This window comes from Sorex araneus, chromosome X (genome assembly GCF_027595985.1).
Source record: "Sorex araneus isolate mSorAra2 chromosome X, mSorAra2.pri, whole genome shotgun sequence".
Taxonomy (NCBI): domain Eukaryota; kingdom Metazoa; phylum Chordata; class Mammalia; order Eulipotyphla; family Soricidae; genus Sorex; species Sorex araneus.
Genome location: NC_073313.1, coordinates 335280889 through 335299647, shown reverse-complemented (window position 1 = coordinate 335299647; position 18759 = coordinate 335280889). Strand labels below are relative to the sequence as shown.

Sequence of the window (18759 nt, the reverse complement as noted above, 5' to 3'; positions counted from 1 at the left end):
GACCATCTTCCATTGGGGAGACTTCTACGGGCAGACACTGATTCAAGACGCTCCTTCCTAGCTAGGGCAGGGAAGTCTTAACACCTAAAGACGCCAGAGCTGATGCTAGTATCCCCCCAGGGTGAAAGGCCTGTCAACTTCAATACCCACTGCACACATAGCGCTGGGCCTACCTCAAGTGCTTTGTAGATGTCATTTCAGCCAAGGGAAGTCTAAGTGACCAACACACCGATTATACAAATGAATGAAAAAAAGGTTCAGACATCAGGTAACTTGTGCAACGACAGGGTTGAAGGCTAAAGTCTGTCCCTGACCTTACATCATTCTAGCTACCAGGGGTCCAGATAGAAATAGGAGCTTCTGTTTGAGAGTTCACATTCCTCAGCTGCCCTTTGGCCCTAAAAAAGACTCTTCATGGGGCTGGAATGATAGCACAGCGGGTAGGGCGTTTGCCTTGCACGAGGCCAACCCGGGTTCAAATCCCAGCATCCCATATGGTCCCCTGAGCACCGCCAGGAGTGATTCCTGAGTGCGGAGCCAGGAATAACCCCTGTGCATCGCCGGGTGTGACCCAAAAAGCTAAAAAAAAAAAAAAAAAAAAAGACTCTTCATTAGGATGTGGGGCAGGGAGGTCCATCGTTCTCCAGGAAGAACGAGTCCAGACAGCCTGCACTGCGCTGTGTCCACATCCTCAGCCGTCCGCGCCTGATGTGGCTTCATCTCTCTGGATGCTGGTGCTGGAAGGCTCCTCTGGTGACACACTCAAGGCAGACTCCACCGGCAGTTTCAGTCTTTGCTGCTTCTGATACTTGACCCTGCGGTTTTGGAACCAGACCCTCACCTGAAAAGCAGTGGACAGCAATCAGAATGGGACCAGCCCTTCCCACTACTCCCCCATTCCCACGGCGCCCATCCCTCTCTGGCCAAAATGTTCTCTTCTTTCTAAGGGAAACATCTCGCCCCACAGACTTCCTTCCTTGTAATTGCAGTTGCCATTCATTCATCTAGCTCGTGTCTACTGAGCTCCTGTTACACTATGAGGCGTCACGCTGAGTGATGGTACTATAAGTGGTGAGCATAGAGGCATGGTCTCTACCCTCGTGGAGCTTACCAACTAGTGGAAAGGGTCCAATTAAAAATACGCAAGCAGGGCTGGAGCAATAGCACAGTGGGCAGGGCGTTGGCCTTGCACACGGCCAACCCGGGTTTGATTCCCGGCATCCTATATGGTCCCCTGAGCACCACCAGGGGTAATTCCTGAGTGCAGAGCCAGGAGTGACCCCTGTGCATCGCCGGGTGTGACCCAAAAAGAAAAAATATATATATACATATATGTATATTATATATATATATATATGTGCAAGCAGGCTGGAATGATAGCACAGCGGGCAGGGCATTTGCCTTGCACACGGCCGACCCAGATTCGATTCCTCCACCCCTCTCGGAGAGCCCAGCAAGCTACCTAGAGTATCTCGCCCGCATGGCAGAGCCTGGCAAGCTCCCCGTGGCGTATTCAATATGCCAAAAACAGTAGCAACAAGTCTCACAATGGAGACGTTACTGGTGCCCGTTTGAACAAATCAATGAGCAACGGGATGACAGTGATACGGTGATATATGCAAGTAAACATAATTACAAATGGGGAGTGTTAACAGGAAGGTTGAGCCTCCCTGAGAATCAGCACTTAAGCCAAGGCTTAGGGGTGGAGGGGCCAGGCTGGTGGGGCCAGAAGAAAACAGGTCAGGGCAGGGAATGACCTTCAGGAAAGCCCTGAGGTGGGACCAGGTTTGGAGTGTTTTAGGACCCAGAAAAGAGGACAGAAGGGTGGCATCAGGAAGGTAGGAAAAGGGTGGAAGGGAAGGAAGGAGAGTTTTGTGGGGGTCAGTTCACCCAGGACTATGAAGGCCACATGAGAAACATTAGCGTTGAGACATTTAAATGGGAAGTGATGTCATCCTATTTGCATCTCAAGTGAATTGCATGTCTCATGACTGAGTGAAGCATGGGTGAGAGCAGGAAGGCGACAGTGGTGACCACCCTGGAGCTGGGTCTGGTGGAACATGGTGTGGGCAAGTACCAGTGGAGAGAGGGGAAGTCATCCCAGTAGTAATTTAGAGGAAGACGTGACCAGGCTTGCTTGGTGCTGGATTTGGGAGAGAGAGAGAAGGAGGAATCTAGGAAATTAGGTATTTTGAGTGGACAGTGGGCCATTCATGGGGACTAGGAGGGAGAGAAGTTCAAGAATTGAAGTTTGTACTTGGTAAGTGTGAAGTAAGACATCTAAGTGGATGGCCGGAGTAACAGTAAGTGATAATACAGTGATAATACAGTCTTGCATGCAGCCAGCCCAGGTTCAATCCCATATAGTCCCCCGGGCACCACCAGGAGTAATTCCTAAATTCAGAACCAGGGTAACCACAGTCTCGCACCCCCCAAAAAATAAGTCCTCACAAAGGGGGGGTTACTGTAAAAATTACAAAAAATCTAGTTTATAGATGTCATCGTTGTATGGAAAATGTCGAGGTCACAAAGAGAAAAGTAGACTCACAGAGTAATAGATGTGGTAGGACAGCTGGAAGGAAAACCGAGAGTGTGGCTCTTGGCAGCCAAAGGCAAGAATATCTTCAACAGGAGTGACCGACTGTCCTGGTTGCTGGCGTGTGGTGGGATGAGGAAAGAAAAGCATCTGTTGACTTTGGCAACATAAAGCTCATAAGAGACCTCAATGAGGTTTTCTTGGAATGAAAAGAAATCATGCTGGCATGAGTTAAGTCGTAGAGGAGAAGTGAGGATATGGAGAGAACATAGCTAGCTCCCGAGAATTTGCCTTTGAAAAGGGAGTAGAGGAATAGTTTAGCAGCTGGGGGGGATTTTAGGGTAAGGGGAATGTTCATTACCATTTTTAATATTTTAAACCCTGAATACCTATTAATTTCACTGTCAGCTTATTTAGCATGAAAATCTATTATCAAGTTCTAAACTAACATTGTGTGCTATGCCATAATGTGATTTCAAATAGGACTACTAATATACAGGAGTGAGCCTTAGGGCTGTCTCCTCCAAGAGCCTGGCACAAAGGGGGCCCAAGTTTTCCCCGCCAAGCCCCACCTGGGCCTTGCACAGAGGCATCCCCAGTGCAGACCGCCCCCCCACACCCCCAGCAGGTATACCCACTCCCACCTGGTTCTCTGTGAGGTTGAGCCGAGCTGCCAACTGGGCTCTCTTCTTCCCCACCAGATTGTGCTGTTGAGCGAACACTTTCTCCAACTCCTCTAACTGCTCCAGGTTGAACATAGTCCGAACCCTCTTTAGGGGTTTCTCAGTCTCCTGAAGGTTCTGGGCGAGGGCCCAGTGAGGGGGGCTCCAGAGACCTGGGCAATGAGCCAGCTCCAAGCCTAGAGAGCAACCAGCAGGAGGGAAGGTTAGCAAGCATCCTTGGAGGAGAGAACCAGCACCTGGCCAGGCAACAGCAAGAGGCAGAGTAGGAAGAGAGTGCAGAGAAATAAAGCAAGTGAGAAAGAAGGACTAATGGTACATGCCGCCTGCCTCTGTTGTTCTCCAGCTGAGAGGTCTAACCTTGGCTCCCAGAGACGTGCCACTCTCCTTGCCCTCCGAATCTTTCCTTGACAAGAAATCCCAGAGGATGTGCAGAGAAGGGTCTCCTTGGATTTACACTTTGTCAACATTCAGCAAAAACCTTTTCAATGCCTACTATGCATTAGGCATGGTTCCAGGACAAAACAGAAAATCTCTCTTTTAAGGCCTAATACGTTACAGACTGGGTAAACATTAAAAAATAACTCATTCGTGTGAAGAATAAATCAGGAAAAGACTAAGGTCAGTGTATGTATATGGAGGGGGGGAATAACTTTCATCTTTATACAGGGTCACCACCTCACTGAGATGACATTAAACAGGGCCACTAAGTATATAGCTTGTACTGTGAACAAGGGCACCCAGCAGAGGGAGTTTAGTGGAATCTGAAGTACTGTCCACATTCTGTGGGCCACGGCTGATGGTGCTTCTCTGCCTGGACAAGGGGTGTCCTCTTCTAATCCATAAGAAGAGATTGTTCTGCCCACCAACCCAGGAGCCAGTGGAGACAGAGGGCCATCCGCCAGGGACAGTTCCTGAGATGTAACTTGAAAAGAAGGTGGAGGGGCTGGAGCAATAGCACAGTGGGTGACCGTGGCTGACCCGGGTTCAATTCCCAGCATTCCATATGGTCCCCTGAGCACCGCCAGGAGTAATTCCTGAGTGCATGAGCCAGGAGTAACCCCTATGCATCACTGGGTATGACCCCCCTACCCCCCAAAAAAGAAAGGAAGGTGGAATCAGGCCAGCATAGTCTCAGCAGACCAAGAAGAGGCAAATGTGGGATTAAGACTTCTGAGGTCCCATCAGTCTGGGGAGGCTTCAGGACTGCGGGCATCCACCTGTGAAGGGTAAGACACAGAGCCGGCTGCTCAAGAATCCAATCACTGAGTTCACAAGGCTTATGGTGAGCATAAGAGCAAAAGACAAGAAAGAGTGGGGTCTGAGTGAATGATTGTGGTCATCCTTAGAGTGGACCACTCTGTGGTGTGAAAAGGCCTAAATTGGTATTTTTAAAAAATCTACAAGATAAATGAACAGTAGAGCCATATATCTTATATGTGGGAGAGGGAAAAACACTCACCCATATATACAGACGTGTGTTTAGGTATTAAATATACATAAAGTACTACTGGAAAAATTAAAATGTAATCATTAGCTGCTTTTTTGGGTTAGGTAATGAGGTTGTTGGGGGCAGGAGTGCTCAAAGAAACTTTTCTCCATATGTTCTTAGTAAACATCTTGACATTTGAGTGGCGTAGATGTAATTTCTATTCAAAACCTCCATTACTTACAAGGGGTAAGCAAGGTGCTTGCCTTTCACATGGCCAACCTAGTTCAATGCCTGGTACCACATATGGTCCCCTGAGCACTCCCAGAAGTGATCCCTGAATATAGAGTCAGGAATAAGCACTGAGCATTGCCAGGTGTGGCTAAAGAAAACCAAAACCTCTCTTAAAAATGAGATTGCTAGGGGCTGCAGAGACTGTAGGAGTGAAGACACTTGCCTTGCATGTAGCTGGCCTGGTTCAATCCCTTGTATCTCATAGGGCTCCCTGAACACCACCAGGATGATCCTGAGCACAGAGCCAGAAATAGCCTTTGAGCACTGCCAGGTATGATCCCAAAACAAAGGACAGGGGAAAGAGAAAGAGAGAGAGACACACAGAGACAGAGAGAGACAGAGAGAGAGAGAGAGAGAGAGAGAGAGAGAGAGAGAGAGAGAGAGAGAGAGAGAGAGAGAGAGAGAGAGAACATAAACTGCCCAGTGCCCAGACTTGGGGGAAGTAGGAAAATGAGTGTGCCTAGTGGCTCTTAGGTGCAATGTAATGATTGAGGACCAGGTAGGAAGCCCAAGGTTCCTCTCCAACACAGGTGGGTGTGAAAAAGACTGGCTAAAGGATATAGGGAGCCCGGGAAGTAGACAGTTGTGTGAATGGGATCTGGGTTCGCGATGGTAAAACTTGCATTAACTTAGCTCCTGTTCTCATGCAAGAAGGGGAGGCACGGACCGGATAGCCTAACACATTTGCACAAGCTTGTCCTGGAGAAGAAACTTAAATTCCCACTGGGATTTTAAGTGCCTGAGGTCCGGAGGCCTTAAGATCCAGTTCTGAGAGCCTAGAAGCCAGCAAGCTCAGAAACGCTAGGCATGGGGCCTAAGTTTGCGCAGACGCGGGCAGTGGAGACGGTCACCCGGTCTTGGGCACTGACCACCTCCTGCTAGTGGCTCCTCGCTGACCGGCCCCAGCACAGCGTCGCTTTCCCACTGAGTCCCCAAGGTGAGCGGCTTTGACAAGAATCTGCGCCACCAAACCTTATCCGAACAGGCACGGGGCACGGGACGCGGAGGCCGGTAGCAGGTGTGGGTTCCCCGGCAAACCAACCCAGCGCCGCTGACCTCTGCAGTCTTCTTCCCCGGACCACCCGCATCTCCGATCGGCTGCTGCCCGCACACACGGGCTTCCTTAAGCAGCGAGCTTGGAGCCTGAGGCCGAGTGGACCTTTTGCAAAACCCGGACCACGTTTGGTTTTCAAGCCCCGGGGGACTTCTCTCTTCCGTGCCCCTGGTCGCGAGCGCAGCCCGTCTCCCTCCCTACCTGTGACACCGAGACTGCAGACGTGAGCCAGGCGCAGCCCCAGCACCGGGCACGCGGGGCCGGGCGGGTAGAGACCCAGGCCCAGGTAGGCGGGCAGCGCCGGGGCGGGAGCGCAGAGGGCAGCGGGCCAGGGGCCGGCGGCGCGCGCGCGGGGGCCGGGCCGGGCCAGCAGCGCCTCGACGGAGAAGGAGGACTCGAGGCGTCGGGGCCGGGCGCTCGGGGCCGGAGCTGCGGGGGAGCCCGGGGGCTGGGCCCGGACACCGCGCGGCCCCGAGCCGGGCATGGCGAGGCCCTTCACGGACGCACACAGGACGGGAGGCGCGGGAGGCAGTGAGGACCCCGGCCCGACGGACGGAGCGAGCCGCCCCGGTCCCCAGCGGGGCTTAAATCGGGCGGAGCGGGAGCGGCGATGGGGGGTCCGTGGGACTCCGAGGCCGGTGTCTGCCCCAGACCTCACCCAGTTTGAGGGCACGGAAGGGGGGCGCGGGGCCCGGATGCGTTCCCCCTCCTTCCTCCCGCCTTTAAACTGGCCACCTGGTGCGCTCAGGGAAAGGACCCCTAAGGGTCGCAGGTGGTCCCGAGCGCTCTCTTTGAAGCAGAAGGCCCAGGGGAGTCAAAGTTCCAAGTAAATTCCCACCCTCCCTCCCCACCCCCGCACTTTCCTGCCTGGTTACCCTATTGTGTTTCCAACTCTTCCTTTTCTGTCCTCTTCTTTCCTTTTCTTTCGTTTTCAAGACTTTATTTTTGTTATTTTATTTATTTAAAGGTTTTAAACATAATAATTTAGGTAATATGGTTAAAATAGTTTTAAAGTTTACGGTGTTGATGTACAAAATTATTCCACCCCCTGTCGCCTTTGGTTACCAGTGGCTCTTTAGCAAGTTTTAGCATCCACATTAACTCTGGAAAAATCTTTCCTATATTCAAAAAGATGTCAGGGAGTAAAAGAAATGGTTCCACATAAAGAACTACTCATTTCTTTATGGACTGGAGCAATAGCACAGTGGGTAGGGTGTTTGCCTTGCAACCCACCTGGGTTTGATTCCTCTCGGAGGGCCCGGCAAGCTACTGAGAGTATCCCACCCACAAGGCAGAGCATGGCAAGCTTCCTGTGGCATATTCAATATGCCAAAAACAGTAGCAACAAGTCTCACAATGGAGACGTTACTGGTGCCCGCTTGAGCAAATCGATGAATGATGGGATGACAGTGCAGTGCATTTCTTTATAGAAGAGTCAGTATTCATTTCTTTATATAAGAAATACTCATTTAGGGGCTGGAGCGATAGCACAGCGGGTAGGGCGTTTGCCTTGCACGCGGCCGACCCCGGTTCTAATCCCAGCATCCCAGATGGTCCCCTGAGCACCGCCAGGGGTAATTCCTGAGTGAAGAGCCAGGAGTAACCCCTGTGCATCGCCAGGTGTGACCCAAAAACCAAAAAAAAAAAAAAAAGAAATACTCATTTATAAAAAATACTCATTTCTTTATAGAAAAGCCAGTGTAAAGGAGTTGGTGGCCTACAGAACTGCACAGTGTGTAGGTGCTGATCACACTTGGTAGCCCTGTTTTACAGAGGGTGTCAGTACTTACTGTCACTTGGATAAGTGACAACTTCCTGTACTTCCTCACCTGAAGAATGGATGATGAGAGAATCTTCCTTAAAAAGTTGCTGGGATTGTGCATTTCTTAGTGCTTCAAAAATACTTAGACCTGATCTCATGCACAATGAGCGTGAAGCCGTGATTGCGGAAACCAAAGGGACCCAGATGCCTTTGCCTCCCCAAAGCAACTTCTTTTTTTTTTTCTATCTGGGTCACACCTGGTGATGCTCAGGGGTTGCTCCTGGCTCTGCACTCAGGAATCACTCCTGGTGGTGCTCGGGGGACCATATGGGATGCTGGGAATCAAACTGGGTCAGCTGCATGCAAGGCAAATGCCCTACCCACTATGCTATCGTTCCAGCCCCTCCAAAGCATCTTCTAACACTGATACTGCTTAGGTTCAGGAAGGTTCCATGTCTGTTCAGGACCCACAAACAAGTATCCTCTGCCAGATGTGTGTGAGGGTGGGTTGAGACCCTTGCTGGGATAGGCATCTGTCCCACTCTCCTTCCCATGCCAGTAGACACTGTCCCGGTCTTCCGTGCTGCTCCTCAGGAGTGAGTGATGGATGATCTAACTGGTCCCAGGACTAGGCTTAAGAGATGTTCGGAATGAGGGACCATCATGGAGAGCCCTGGGGGAGGGATTTGGGTGGGATTTAAACATAAGAGAGACTGAGACCCACTGGGAATTGTGGGGCTCTAGATGAAAGTTCTGGAAATGCTTCTTCTTCACTCCCAAATCCTCCCACACTCCTTCACTTCTCAGCTTCTCTTGGAGGAAGGGGTCCCCAAGACTCCAGTACCGGGCCCATAGCACAACTTGTTGGGGGGAGGATTAGGGGCTCTAAGGGTAACAGTTTGTGCTGTCGGGGGACAAAAGAGCAAAATGACAGAAAAATGTAAATTTCAAATTTAATAATCTTCAAATCCCAGGTTTTGTCTCTGAACATTTCTGTGACTCAGATAAGTGGATTCTTCAAAGTTTTAGTTTCTTAACAATGGGAGTAATTTCTTCGGTGAGAAAATAATAGTTAACTTATGGTAATATTATAGGAATGAAGTTGTAGTTCATTCCTATTTGTAGTCAAGGGTAGCAAAGGTTGGGTGGAGACAGGCTATTTATAATAGTAGGTGAACTGACCAACCTTTAAAAATTTCAGGGGGAGATAAGATGGGCCAGATTTATAAAGCTGAGATGAAGTGATCAATCTGTCCTTTAGGCACCTACTAAGATTCTTGGGTCAATCAACAACATACACCTTGGAGTCAGAGAGAGAAGACAAAGACAAAATTTGTAAGGTAGAAGATTCATAAACATTTGTGGATGCATTTGTGCTATTTGTTTGTTTTTGTTTTGAGATGACAATCCAATGATGCTCAGGGGTTACTCTTGGCTCTGTACTCAAGAATCACTCCTAATGGTGCTTGGGGGATCATGTGGGTTGCCAGGAATCAGACCTGGGTCAACTACATGCAAGACAAGCACCCTACCCACTGTACTATTGCTTTAGTTGTACTAGTTTTTTAAAAAGATTTTTTAAATCAAGGCACCATAATTTACAACGCTATTCATAGTTGAGTTTCAGGCATGCAATATTCCCACACCAATTCCTCCACTGTGGAGAGTGACCACAATAAAGCCAATTGGATTGGCAATGCACCTCACTTACCAGTTGATTTTAAAAATACAGTCTCACTTCATTCTTGTAATAATCCCATCAGTTAACTATTATTCTCTCACGGAATTTGGTTCAGCAGGGTTAGCTATTAGCTACAAAGAACGAAACAGAGAATTGCTGTGGCATGTCCATGTTACCAAGCATCTCATTGAACCACCATACCCTGCCACCATGGGGGATCTTGAGGTGGGTAGAACTCAACTTTTCTAGTCAAGGAGCACCTAGGTTTTGGAAATTGTAGCTAACACATTGCTCTGTCTTTTTTTGTTTGTTTTCTAAGCAAGGATACAGTTTGCTTAACTTGTTGACTGGTTAGACCAGATCTGTACTTGAAGATTATTTCTAGTTCTGATCCTATTCTGCCTTGACTGTTTCAAGACTCCACATACAGACAGTCCGACAAATAAATTGACATGGAGGAGGCCACCCACACTTACACATACATGACCAATCAATTGGTTTGCTCTTTCTTTATGAATGGCAGGAGGGCAGTTTAAATGGGTCTGGAAATGGGTCATTATCCCCAGGTACACCCCCCGCCCCCACCAATCCCTGCCAGACTACCTCCTTGACAGGGACATTTTTTAATTTTAATTTTTTATTAGTGAATCACCATGAGGTACAGTTACAGACTTACAAAGTTTTGTGCTTGTGTTTCAGTCATACAGTGGTCGAGTGCCCATCCCTCCACCAGTGCACATTTTCCACAATCAATGGTCCCAGCATCCCTCCCACCACCCCCACCCCGTCCTCCCCCCACCCCACCTCACCCCACCTCTGTGGCAGGGCATTCCCTTTTGCTCTCTCGCTCTCGCTCTCTCTCTCTCTCTCCTTTTGGGTGTTGTGGTTTACAATAGAGGTATTAAGTGGCCATCATGTTCGGTCTATAGTCTACTTTCAGCCCGCATCTCCCATCCCGAGCGGGCCCTCCTAGCACCCTTTACTTGGTGGTCCCTTCTCTATCTGAGCTGCCTTTTCCCCCAGCATGCGAGGCCGGCTTCTAAGCTGTCGAGTAATCCTCCTGGTACTTATCTCTACTGTTCTTGGGTGTTAGTCTCCCATTCTGTTACTTTATATTCCACAAATGAGTGCAATCTTTCTATGTCTAGACAGGGACATTTTTAAGTGTAGTTACTGTAGTTCGGATTTCATAATTTCAGTCTAGTTGTCACTGTGGTTTAGATATGTACACATGTCACGTGTGTGTATCTACATATACACTATCCATGTGCTAGAAGACCCTGGCCCTTGCCCCTGTTATCTCCCATCTGCCTCTTCCTTCCTTCCTAGATTTTTTTCTTTTTCAGTCACACCCAGAGATGCACAGGGGTTACTCCTGCCTCTGCACTCAGGAATTACTCCTGGTAGTGCTCAGGGGACCATATGGGATGCTGGGATTTGAACCCAGGTCGACCGCATGCAAGGCAAATGCCCTACCCACTATGCTATTGCTCCAGCCCCCTTCCTAGATTTCTTACCTTCCTAGTTTTAGGCACCAGGATAACCTAGCTATGACCCTTTTGATACTTTGCATTCCCTCATCCCGTTATACTTTCTAGACCATAGATAAGAGAGATCATCTAGTATTTGTTCTTCTTCTACTGACTCAGCATGATATCCTCCAGTTTCATCCAAGTTTCTGCTAATTGCATGATTTCATGGTTCCTTGATGCTGCATAGTATTCCATTGCAAATATATATATATAATATATATACATATATATAATATGTGTGTGGTGTCCACTATATTTAGTTCTGGTTTTTAATACATATTTTACTATATTTTAATACATAATTATCTGTTTTGTGTTTTTTAAATTCTTCTTTAGACAGTAAGTTCCCAGTGTTAAGCATTAGCACCCCGAATTAATATATAAGTAATTCGAGCAAGAGAGGTTAATTGCCCACCTAGGTTCAGATGACCTTGCCATGTGGCATTTAGTGAAATATGTTATTTTTTGGTAAGGCAAGTGCCCTACTGTTATATGATATCTCCAGCACTCCAAAATGGTAGATTTTATAAAAACCATCTACTCTGACCACAGTACGATGAAATTAGTTACGTTGGAAAAGTAACTAATTTCATCTTTAAACAATTAAACAACTTTAAACAAAACTTTAAACAATTAAACAACAAACTTTAAAAGTTTTTGGAGGGGGCTCGCCCAGTGGTGCTTGGGAGCTACTATGTACAGTGCTTGTATCAGCCCTCATGTCAAACCCAGTCTATAGGATGAGAAGCCCAAGACTTCCAACGTGGGGGGACCTACACCTTTTCCCCTGCCTGGCTAGCTCAGCTCTAACCCACACGTGTGCCTCTTCTCCTCACCCTTTCTGCACCCCCTTGCACCTGACAGCCCAAAGTAAACAGGGATGTTTGTTCCTTCCCCCCACCCCCCAGGACACACAGTGACAGAGGAGGTGCCATGTATGTTAACCCACTTTGCACTTTGCAGTTACCCTGTGTTCCCTAGCTTTGGCTTATGTATGCTGCTTTCAGGACTTTCTCTGAACTGCTTTGCTCTTTAATTAAGTGGAAGCAAACAAACATCTATTTGCTTGAGGCCCTTTTTTATGTGCTGAGTTTATGAGGAGCACAAAAGAGGGAAGAATACAGTTTCTTCCCACTAGGAATTCACAATCTTATGGTGAAGGAAGGGGAAGCAGAAGGATTCACCTACAACTGAAGGAGCTGTCAAACTAAAGGAATTTTTAGTTAGAGTCTGTCAAAGGATGGGGATCGAGACTAGTAGAACTTCAGAGAATCTAGGGCTGGAGAGGGAGTATAGGTGGTAAGGTGCTTGCCTTGCCTTGCTGGGCACCATTGGATTGCTCTCTAGCATGTATATGGTCCCCGAGCACCACTAAGTGGTACGAGCCAGGAGTTATCCCTGAGAATTGCTGGGTGTGGTCCCAGAATAGGAATGGTCCTCAGAAGATTTGCTTTGCAGGTAACTTCAAAGAGAAGAATCTATGGGGACGTGAAAGTTGGTGGAATGGGGGTGCTGTGGGAGAAATGGGAAGGGCTGATACACACCTTGGGGACACTCCACTTCAAGGACGGGCAAAGACAGGGAAGAAGGAATAAGCAGAGTGAAGAAGAGGACCAGAGCAAACAACCCTTTGCAGTGAGATTAATATATTTCCTACCTACTTGAAGTACATTAGAGCTGGTTGGGCTATCAGCAGCAAACTAGTGAATGCTGGAAGCTGTACTGAAGAGGAAGGACGTTGAGACACAGTTTAAAGAGAAGTAATTTGACCAATAGGCCAACTGGCTCCTAGACATTGAGTTTCTGATTCCTTCTGCACCTTGCCCCTTTGACAATTTAAGGTCCAAGTCAGCCTTCATCATTTGTTTCACCAGCCATGATCCAAAGCCTAGCACACAGAGGGCACACACATATTTGCTGCATTGAATCCTTTTTCTTCCTTGTTCCCCCAGTTTCTGAAGAAATGAACAGAAAAGAGGGAAACGTGGGGCCAGAAAGATAGTATAGTGTGTAAGAGGCATGTCTTCCATTTAGCACACAGCCAACCCAAGTTCAACTCCCAGCATCACATATGGTCCTCCAAGCACTGCCAGGAGTGTTCCTTGAGTGCAGAGGCAGGAGTAAACCCTGAGAGTACCTCTGGGTGTGACCAGACTCCCCACCCCCCAAAAAAATGCTAATGAAAGAGGAATGTCTTCCACAAAACCCCCTATTAGATGTAGGCATTGTGCAGAATGTATATTTTATTTCATTTTACTGATCTCCACATCGTGGGGTTATTTCCTTTTTGTAGATGAGGAAACTGAATTGTGAAAAATAAGAGATTTTTATAGTGAAGTTAGATAGTTCTGTTTATTAGCTGAGCTAGAAGATAGAAGAGGGAAGACAGAAACCCATGGGTAAATGGGAGGAATTGCAAAGCCCAGGCTGGGATGTGGGCAGTTTCAGAGTGGAATACCCAAATGATTTGTTTCATAACGGGGGAGCTGCCATAATTCAAATCCAGCTCTGTCTTACCCTAAACTCCAAAAATGAGAGGTAAACTTCAGTGATTAATATTGTATTTAGGGGCTGGAGAAGTATTACAGCAGGCAAGGTGCTCGCCTTGTACACAGCCTCCCGGGTTTGATCCTTGGCACTCCATATAAACCTTGAAACATTGCCAGGATTTATTCCTGAGTGCAGTGCCAGGAACATCGTTGTTGTGGCTCAAAAAACAAAAACTTGAATTGTATTGATTTCTCAGTACACACAGTCCTTAGAGGGGAAGGATTTTTGTTTTGTTTTGTTTTCCCTCTGAGGATAAGTGGAATGGAGTTGTAGAGAAGACTGTATGTGATGAAATGTCCTTTTCAGGACAAGCTAGATCTAACTACATACAACTGATCAAACTCCAAGTAGCATAGGAGTGAACAAAGGGATTAATTCTTTTCAAAATTATTGACACTTCTGGGAGACAGCTCAAAGAACTGAAGCATGACCTTCACATGCAGAGTTTCCTATCCAGTCACCAGCTCTGCATGGGCACCGAGCACTGCTGGGAGCAACCCCCAAGCATTGTACCGAGTGATCCCAAGACAAACAAATTAAGGCCAGAGTCTGGGCCTTAGATGTAGCTTAGCAGCAGAGCACTTACCTCATAAGTTCGAGGCCCTGGGTGTAATCACAAGCACTGAAAAATACAACAAACAAAAAATTTTAAATTTAAAATGTCCCTGATTGTCATGATCAACACTCAAACTTTGTCTGAAGGTCCAGAAACTTAAGGACATTATTGAAATGAAAATATATACAAAGAGCAGAGGTATGATGTTTATAGCATTCCCAAGTGATTTGTAAATATAAAGGTGAAACCTAGAGAAAGAGTTTTGCTCAAAAGAGAATAAGATAGAGATGGTGATGATGGTGGTGGTGGTGGTAGTGATGGTGGTGGTGTTGTCGGTGGTGATGATGGTGGTGATAATGGTTATGATGGTGATGGTGATGGTGGTGGTGGTGGTGGTGGTGTCAGTGGTGGTGATGGTGGTGATAATTGTTGTGATGGTGATGGTGATGGTGGTGGTGGTGTTGTCAGTGGTGATGATGGTGGTGATAATGGTTGTGATGGTGATGGTGGTGGTGGTGGTGGTGTCAGTGGTGGTGATGGTGGTGATAATTGTGATGGTGATGGTGATGGTGGTGGTGGTGTCAGTGGTGGTGATGGTGGTGATAATTGTGATGGTGATGGTGATGGTGGTGGTGGTGTCAGTGGTGATGATGGTGGTGATAATGGTTGTGATGGTGGTGGTGGTGGTGGTGGTGATGATGGTGGTGATGATGGTGGTGATAATGATTGTGATGGTGGTGATAATGGTTGTGGTGGTGGTGGTGGTGGTGGTGGTGTCAGTGGTGGTGATGGTGGTGATAATGGTTGTGATGGTGGTGATGGTGGTGATGGTGGTGATGATGATGATAGTTGTAGTGATTATAGGGGCAATAATGAAGATGAGGATGATGCTGGAAGGGATGATGGTGGTGGTGTGGTAATAACTATGGTATTGGTGATGGGGATGTCTATGTGTATTTTTCAGGTAGCGTGATGCTGCGTGCTATTGGGCAGCATGAAGAGGACAGGCTTGTCACACCCCCTATGTGCCAGCCCATACCTTTCATTGCCTCCCTTGTTCCCTTTAGGAAGTTCTTCCAGAGGTGGGTTTCTGGCATGGTCGGCAAGCCTTTCCCCCCACCTACGAAGGCTGGCGATATCGTGTCTGTGGTGGTGCCAGGTTGGAAGAGAACTGGTACAGGGAAGGGCCCTGAATGTCTTGAGATCCCCATCATCCCAGCCAGGTGCAGAGGCTGTGCCGTGCCACCAGCTGGGCGTCTCAGAGTGGGGCAGGGGCCCCTGGTTGGCTGTTTGTTCAGCACAGAGCTGAGGTTCCTGGAAGGAAGTGCACTTGTTTGTGGCGCCATTGATTTGTTTGCTGTTCACACTTGCATGGAGAGCTGTCCCCTTGGAGTCCTGGCTTCAAACATGGAGGGGGGCGGGCATGGGAAGAGTGAGCACAGACCAAACTCAGAGGCTGCAGGGTTCAGAAAACAACCTGGGAAAATCAACATCTATAAACCTCTGATGAGGAGGAGATTGGTGGGCCGGGCACCTCTAGAAGCTCAATCCCAGTGGCGCCTGCTTTCCGGAGGAGAGCCGTGGCAGGGCTCTGAGGTAAGGGACTTGATCCCTGCTGTGCCAGAAAGGATTTGGAATGCAATTTCCTCATATACAAAACCCCCCACAAAAAGAACAGAATATTAATGTCGAATTCATGTCAGGATGAGTGCCTCTTCTGTGATTCTGAATTGTTATTATTGTTATTATTATTATTTTGGTTTGGGGCCACACCTGGCGTTGCTCTGGGATTACTCTTGACTCGACCCTCAGGAAACATTCCTAGGAGGGCTCAGGGGACTATACGAGATGCCAGGGATAAAGCCCACGTCATCTGCAAACAAGGCAAATGCCCTACCCCTGCACTATCGTTTCACCCCATTCTGTAATTCTGATTTAGTTAGTTTGGATGCGGCCAGGAAATGGGGACTTAGAAGTCCTGGGTGTTTTCACTGCGTGACTAAGGAGAGAACTATTATTAGAGAAGCTCCCAGACTCTCAGACATTTTCAGATCTTTCCCCCCTACGGTTTTTAGGCCACAACCAGCAATGCTCGGGACTTACTCCTGGATTTACATTCAGGGATCATTCCGGGCAGGGTTTAGGGGACCTTATTACTTCCTTATTACTTCCAAACAGAAAGTAAAAAGAAAACCAAATGGCAAGACAAGCAATACAAATAAGGAAAAACATGGGGAAAATAAGAAATTTTTTTTCTGTGGGATATTTACTATGCTATACTCCCATAACGTCTCTATAGAGAATAGAAAAAAATAGAGACATTACTGGTGCCCGCTCGAGTAAATCGGTGAACAATGGGATGACAGTGATGTAGTGACACAGTGATACTTCTATAATTTTGAATATCTTCCTCTTTTGAAGTGAAACATTGAAAATACATGAGAATTTTAACATTTGATAGCATTATTTTTTTTTTTTTTTTGCTTTTTGGGTCACACCCAGCGATGCTCAGGGGTTACTCCTGGCTTTGCACTCAGGAATTACTCCTGGCGGTGCTTGGGGGACCATATGGGATGCCGGGGATCGAACCCGGGTCGGCCGCGTGCAAGGCAAACGCCCTACCCGCTGTGCTATCGCTCCGGCCCCTTGATAGCATTATTTTGACTTTTTCTACAGAAAATAGTTTAAAATGTGCATAGTATTTTTTCTATACTTTTAAAGTACCTTCCCTATACTACTCCATTTCTTATTAGAGCCAGCAATAATCTTGGAAAACAAATATGTATGTGGGAAATTATCTTAAATCATTTATATTAAATTGCAAACATCTTTAAGAATAGCTATTTCATAAACTCACAAATTCCCAGGGGAGACAATTAGGAGTTAAACATGGTCCATGTCCCCAGCACACGTATAATTTTATTTAGGGAGAGGCACAACACACACACATAAAGTAGAAAAATAAAATAAACCATAAGTGAGGGTTTAGGGGGTTGACTCCCAGGTTGGTCATGTGCAAGGCCCTACCTGCTGTACTATCTCTCAGGCCCCAGACTCTCAGATCTTAATGTATATACAAATCCCAGAGGGATCTGGTTAAATTATAGGCCCAACACCTAGTCTGGGCTGAGTCCTCAGGTTCTGCTTTTTAACATACTCCGAGGGACTGTGAGTGCTGCTACTCTGTGGGCTGTGGTTTGTAGTAAGCCTGTCTCTACTTTAGACTCTTCATTTCTATAGGCTTCATTGCTCAGAGGGAGGGGAAAAGAACGTTGGCCCCAGATTTCTTATTCCTGTTCACATACCCTTTGTTGGTAAAATGATCAACAGACCACACAACCTTCCAGAAGTTTGTCTTCTAATCCTCCTCAAGGTCTAAGTGAGCAGAACTATCGTTGACCTACCTGGGTCAAGCCAATTTAGCCCCATTTGGAAGGTGTCGCAGAGGGAGACTTAGGGCAGGATAGCAGGCACACCCTCCTCTTGCTTTTTTGGGACCGTGATGTGTTGAGTAGATAGAACACAAATGTATGGCTAGATATGTTTCTAGAAGTCCCACACACTCTGTTGCAAAGAGGTCTTGCCATTTTTCCATGCTCACCTCTTAGCTCTGGGCTGGCCCTATGGCTTGTTTTGGTCAAACAGAGTGTGGAAAATTTTTATTGGTCCTTATGATTGGAAGCTTTCTGACTGACTCTTAGGATGCTGCTGTTGGTATCCAGATGCTGTGTGAAGAAACCTAAGCTCCTCATGGAGAGAGAATGAGAGCTGTTTTCATTGGCTGGAGCGATAGCCAGCAGGTAGAGCATTTCCCTTGCATGCTGCCAACCCGGGTTCAGTTCCCAACATCCCATATGGTCCCCCGAGCACTGCCAGGAGTAACTCCTGAGTGCAGAGCCAAGAGGATCACCGGATGGGACCCCTCCCCCCAAAAAAAGAATGAGCACTGTTTTAGCCTCCTAGCCAAGCCTGCCAAGAACCAAGATTTGTTGTTGTTGTTATTGTTGTTGTTTTGGGGCCATACCAGGTGGTGCTCAGGGATCACTCCTGGTGGGATTGGGAGGACCTATGGGATGCCTAGGATCAAACTCAAGTCAGCCATATGCAAGGCAAACAAACTCCCTACCCACTGTACTAGCTCCCTGCACCCCCTCCCCCTCCCAGTCCAAGAAACTAGATTTGTGAATGAAACTATCCTGGGTCCAACCTCATTAACCATTAACCATCTGATTGCTACTCAAACCAGCTACATAATTTTGCAGAGCTCGGTGTCAAATGAAAACACAGAGTTTATAGTTAGGAAATGGTAAAGTTTCAAGATAACAACAGAAGCGCATCAAAACAACTGTGTACCATTACACTAACGTACCTTCTGAGTGGGGAACTTTCCAACTGCATAGCTTACACACCCCCAAAGCATCGATCTTCACCCTTCATAAGGTCAGCATTGATATCACATGAAGCAGAAGAACATCCCACCTGAACCTTGACTGAATTCCTGTTCTCCAGATATGTGATCAAATAAAACAGATGCCGTTTAAAGCATGGAGTTTGGAGGGGAGGGGGTGGAGGATTGTTACGCAAGAGAAGAGTATGAAAATACATTGTACGGTCTGACTCTTGTAGAATGTCAGAATCTCATGGGCTGATACTAATGCCAAATGATGACGCTTGTTCACTAAATG

General features: G+C 47.3%; 1 protein-coding gene across 1 annotated transcript; it reads right to left on the bottom strand.

Annotated features, from left to right (window-relative positions):
* Positions 1 to 691: 691 nt before the first annotated feature.
* Positions 692 to 6477, bottom strand: NOTO (notochord homeobox). Its single transcript, XM_012932874.2, has 3 exons — positions 6195 to 6477; positions 3181 to 3395; positions 692 to 841 (listed from the first exon to the last, which is right to left on the bottom strand). The coding sequence occupies exons 1-3, from the start codon at positions 6475 to 6477 to the stop codon at positions 692 to 694; spliced, it is 648 nt and encodes a 215-aa protein (XP_012788328.2).
* Between the last annotated feature and the right edge of the window lie 12282 nt (positions 6478 to 18759).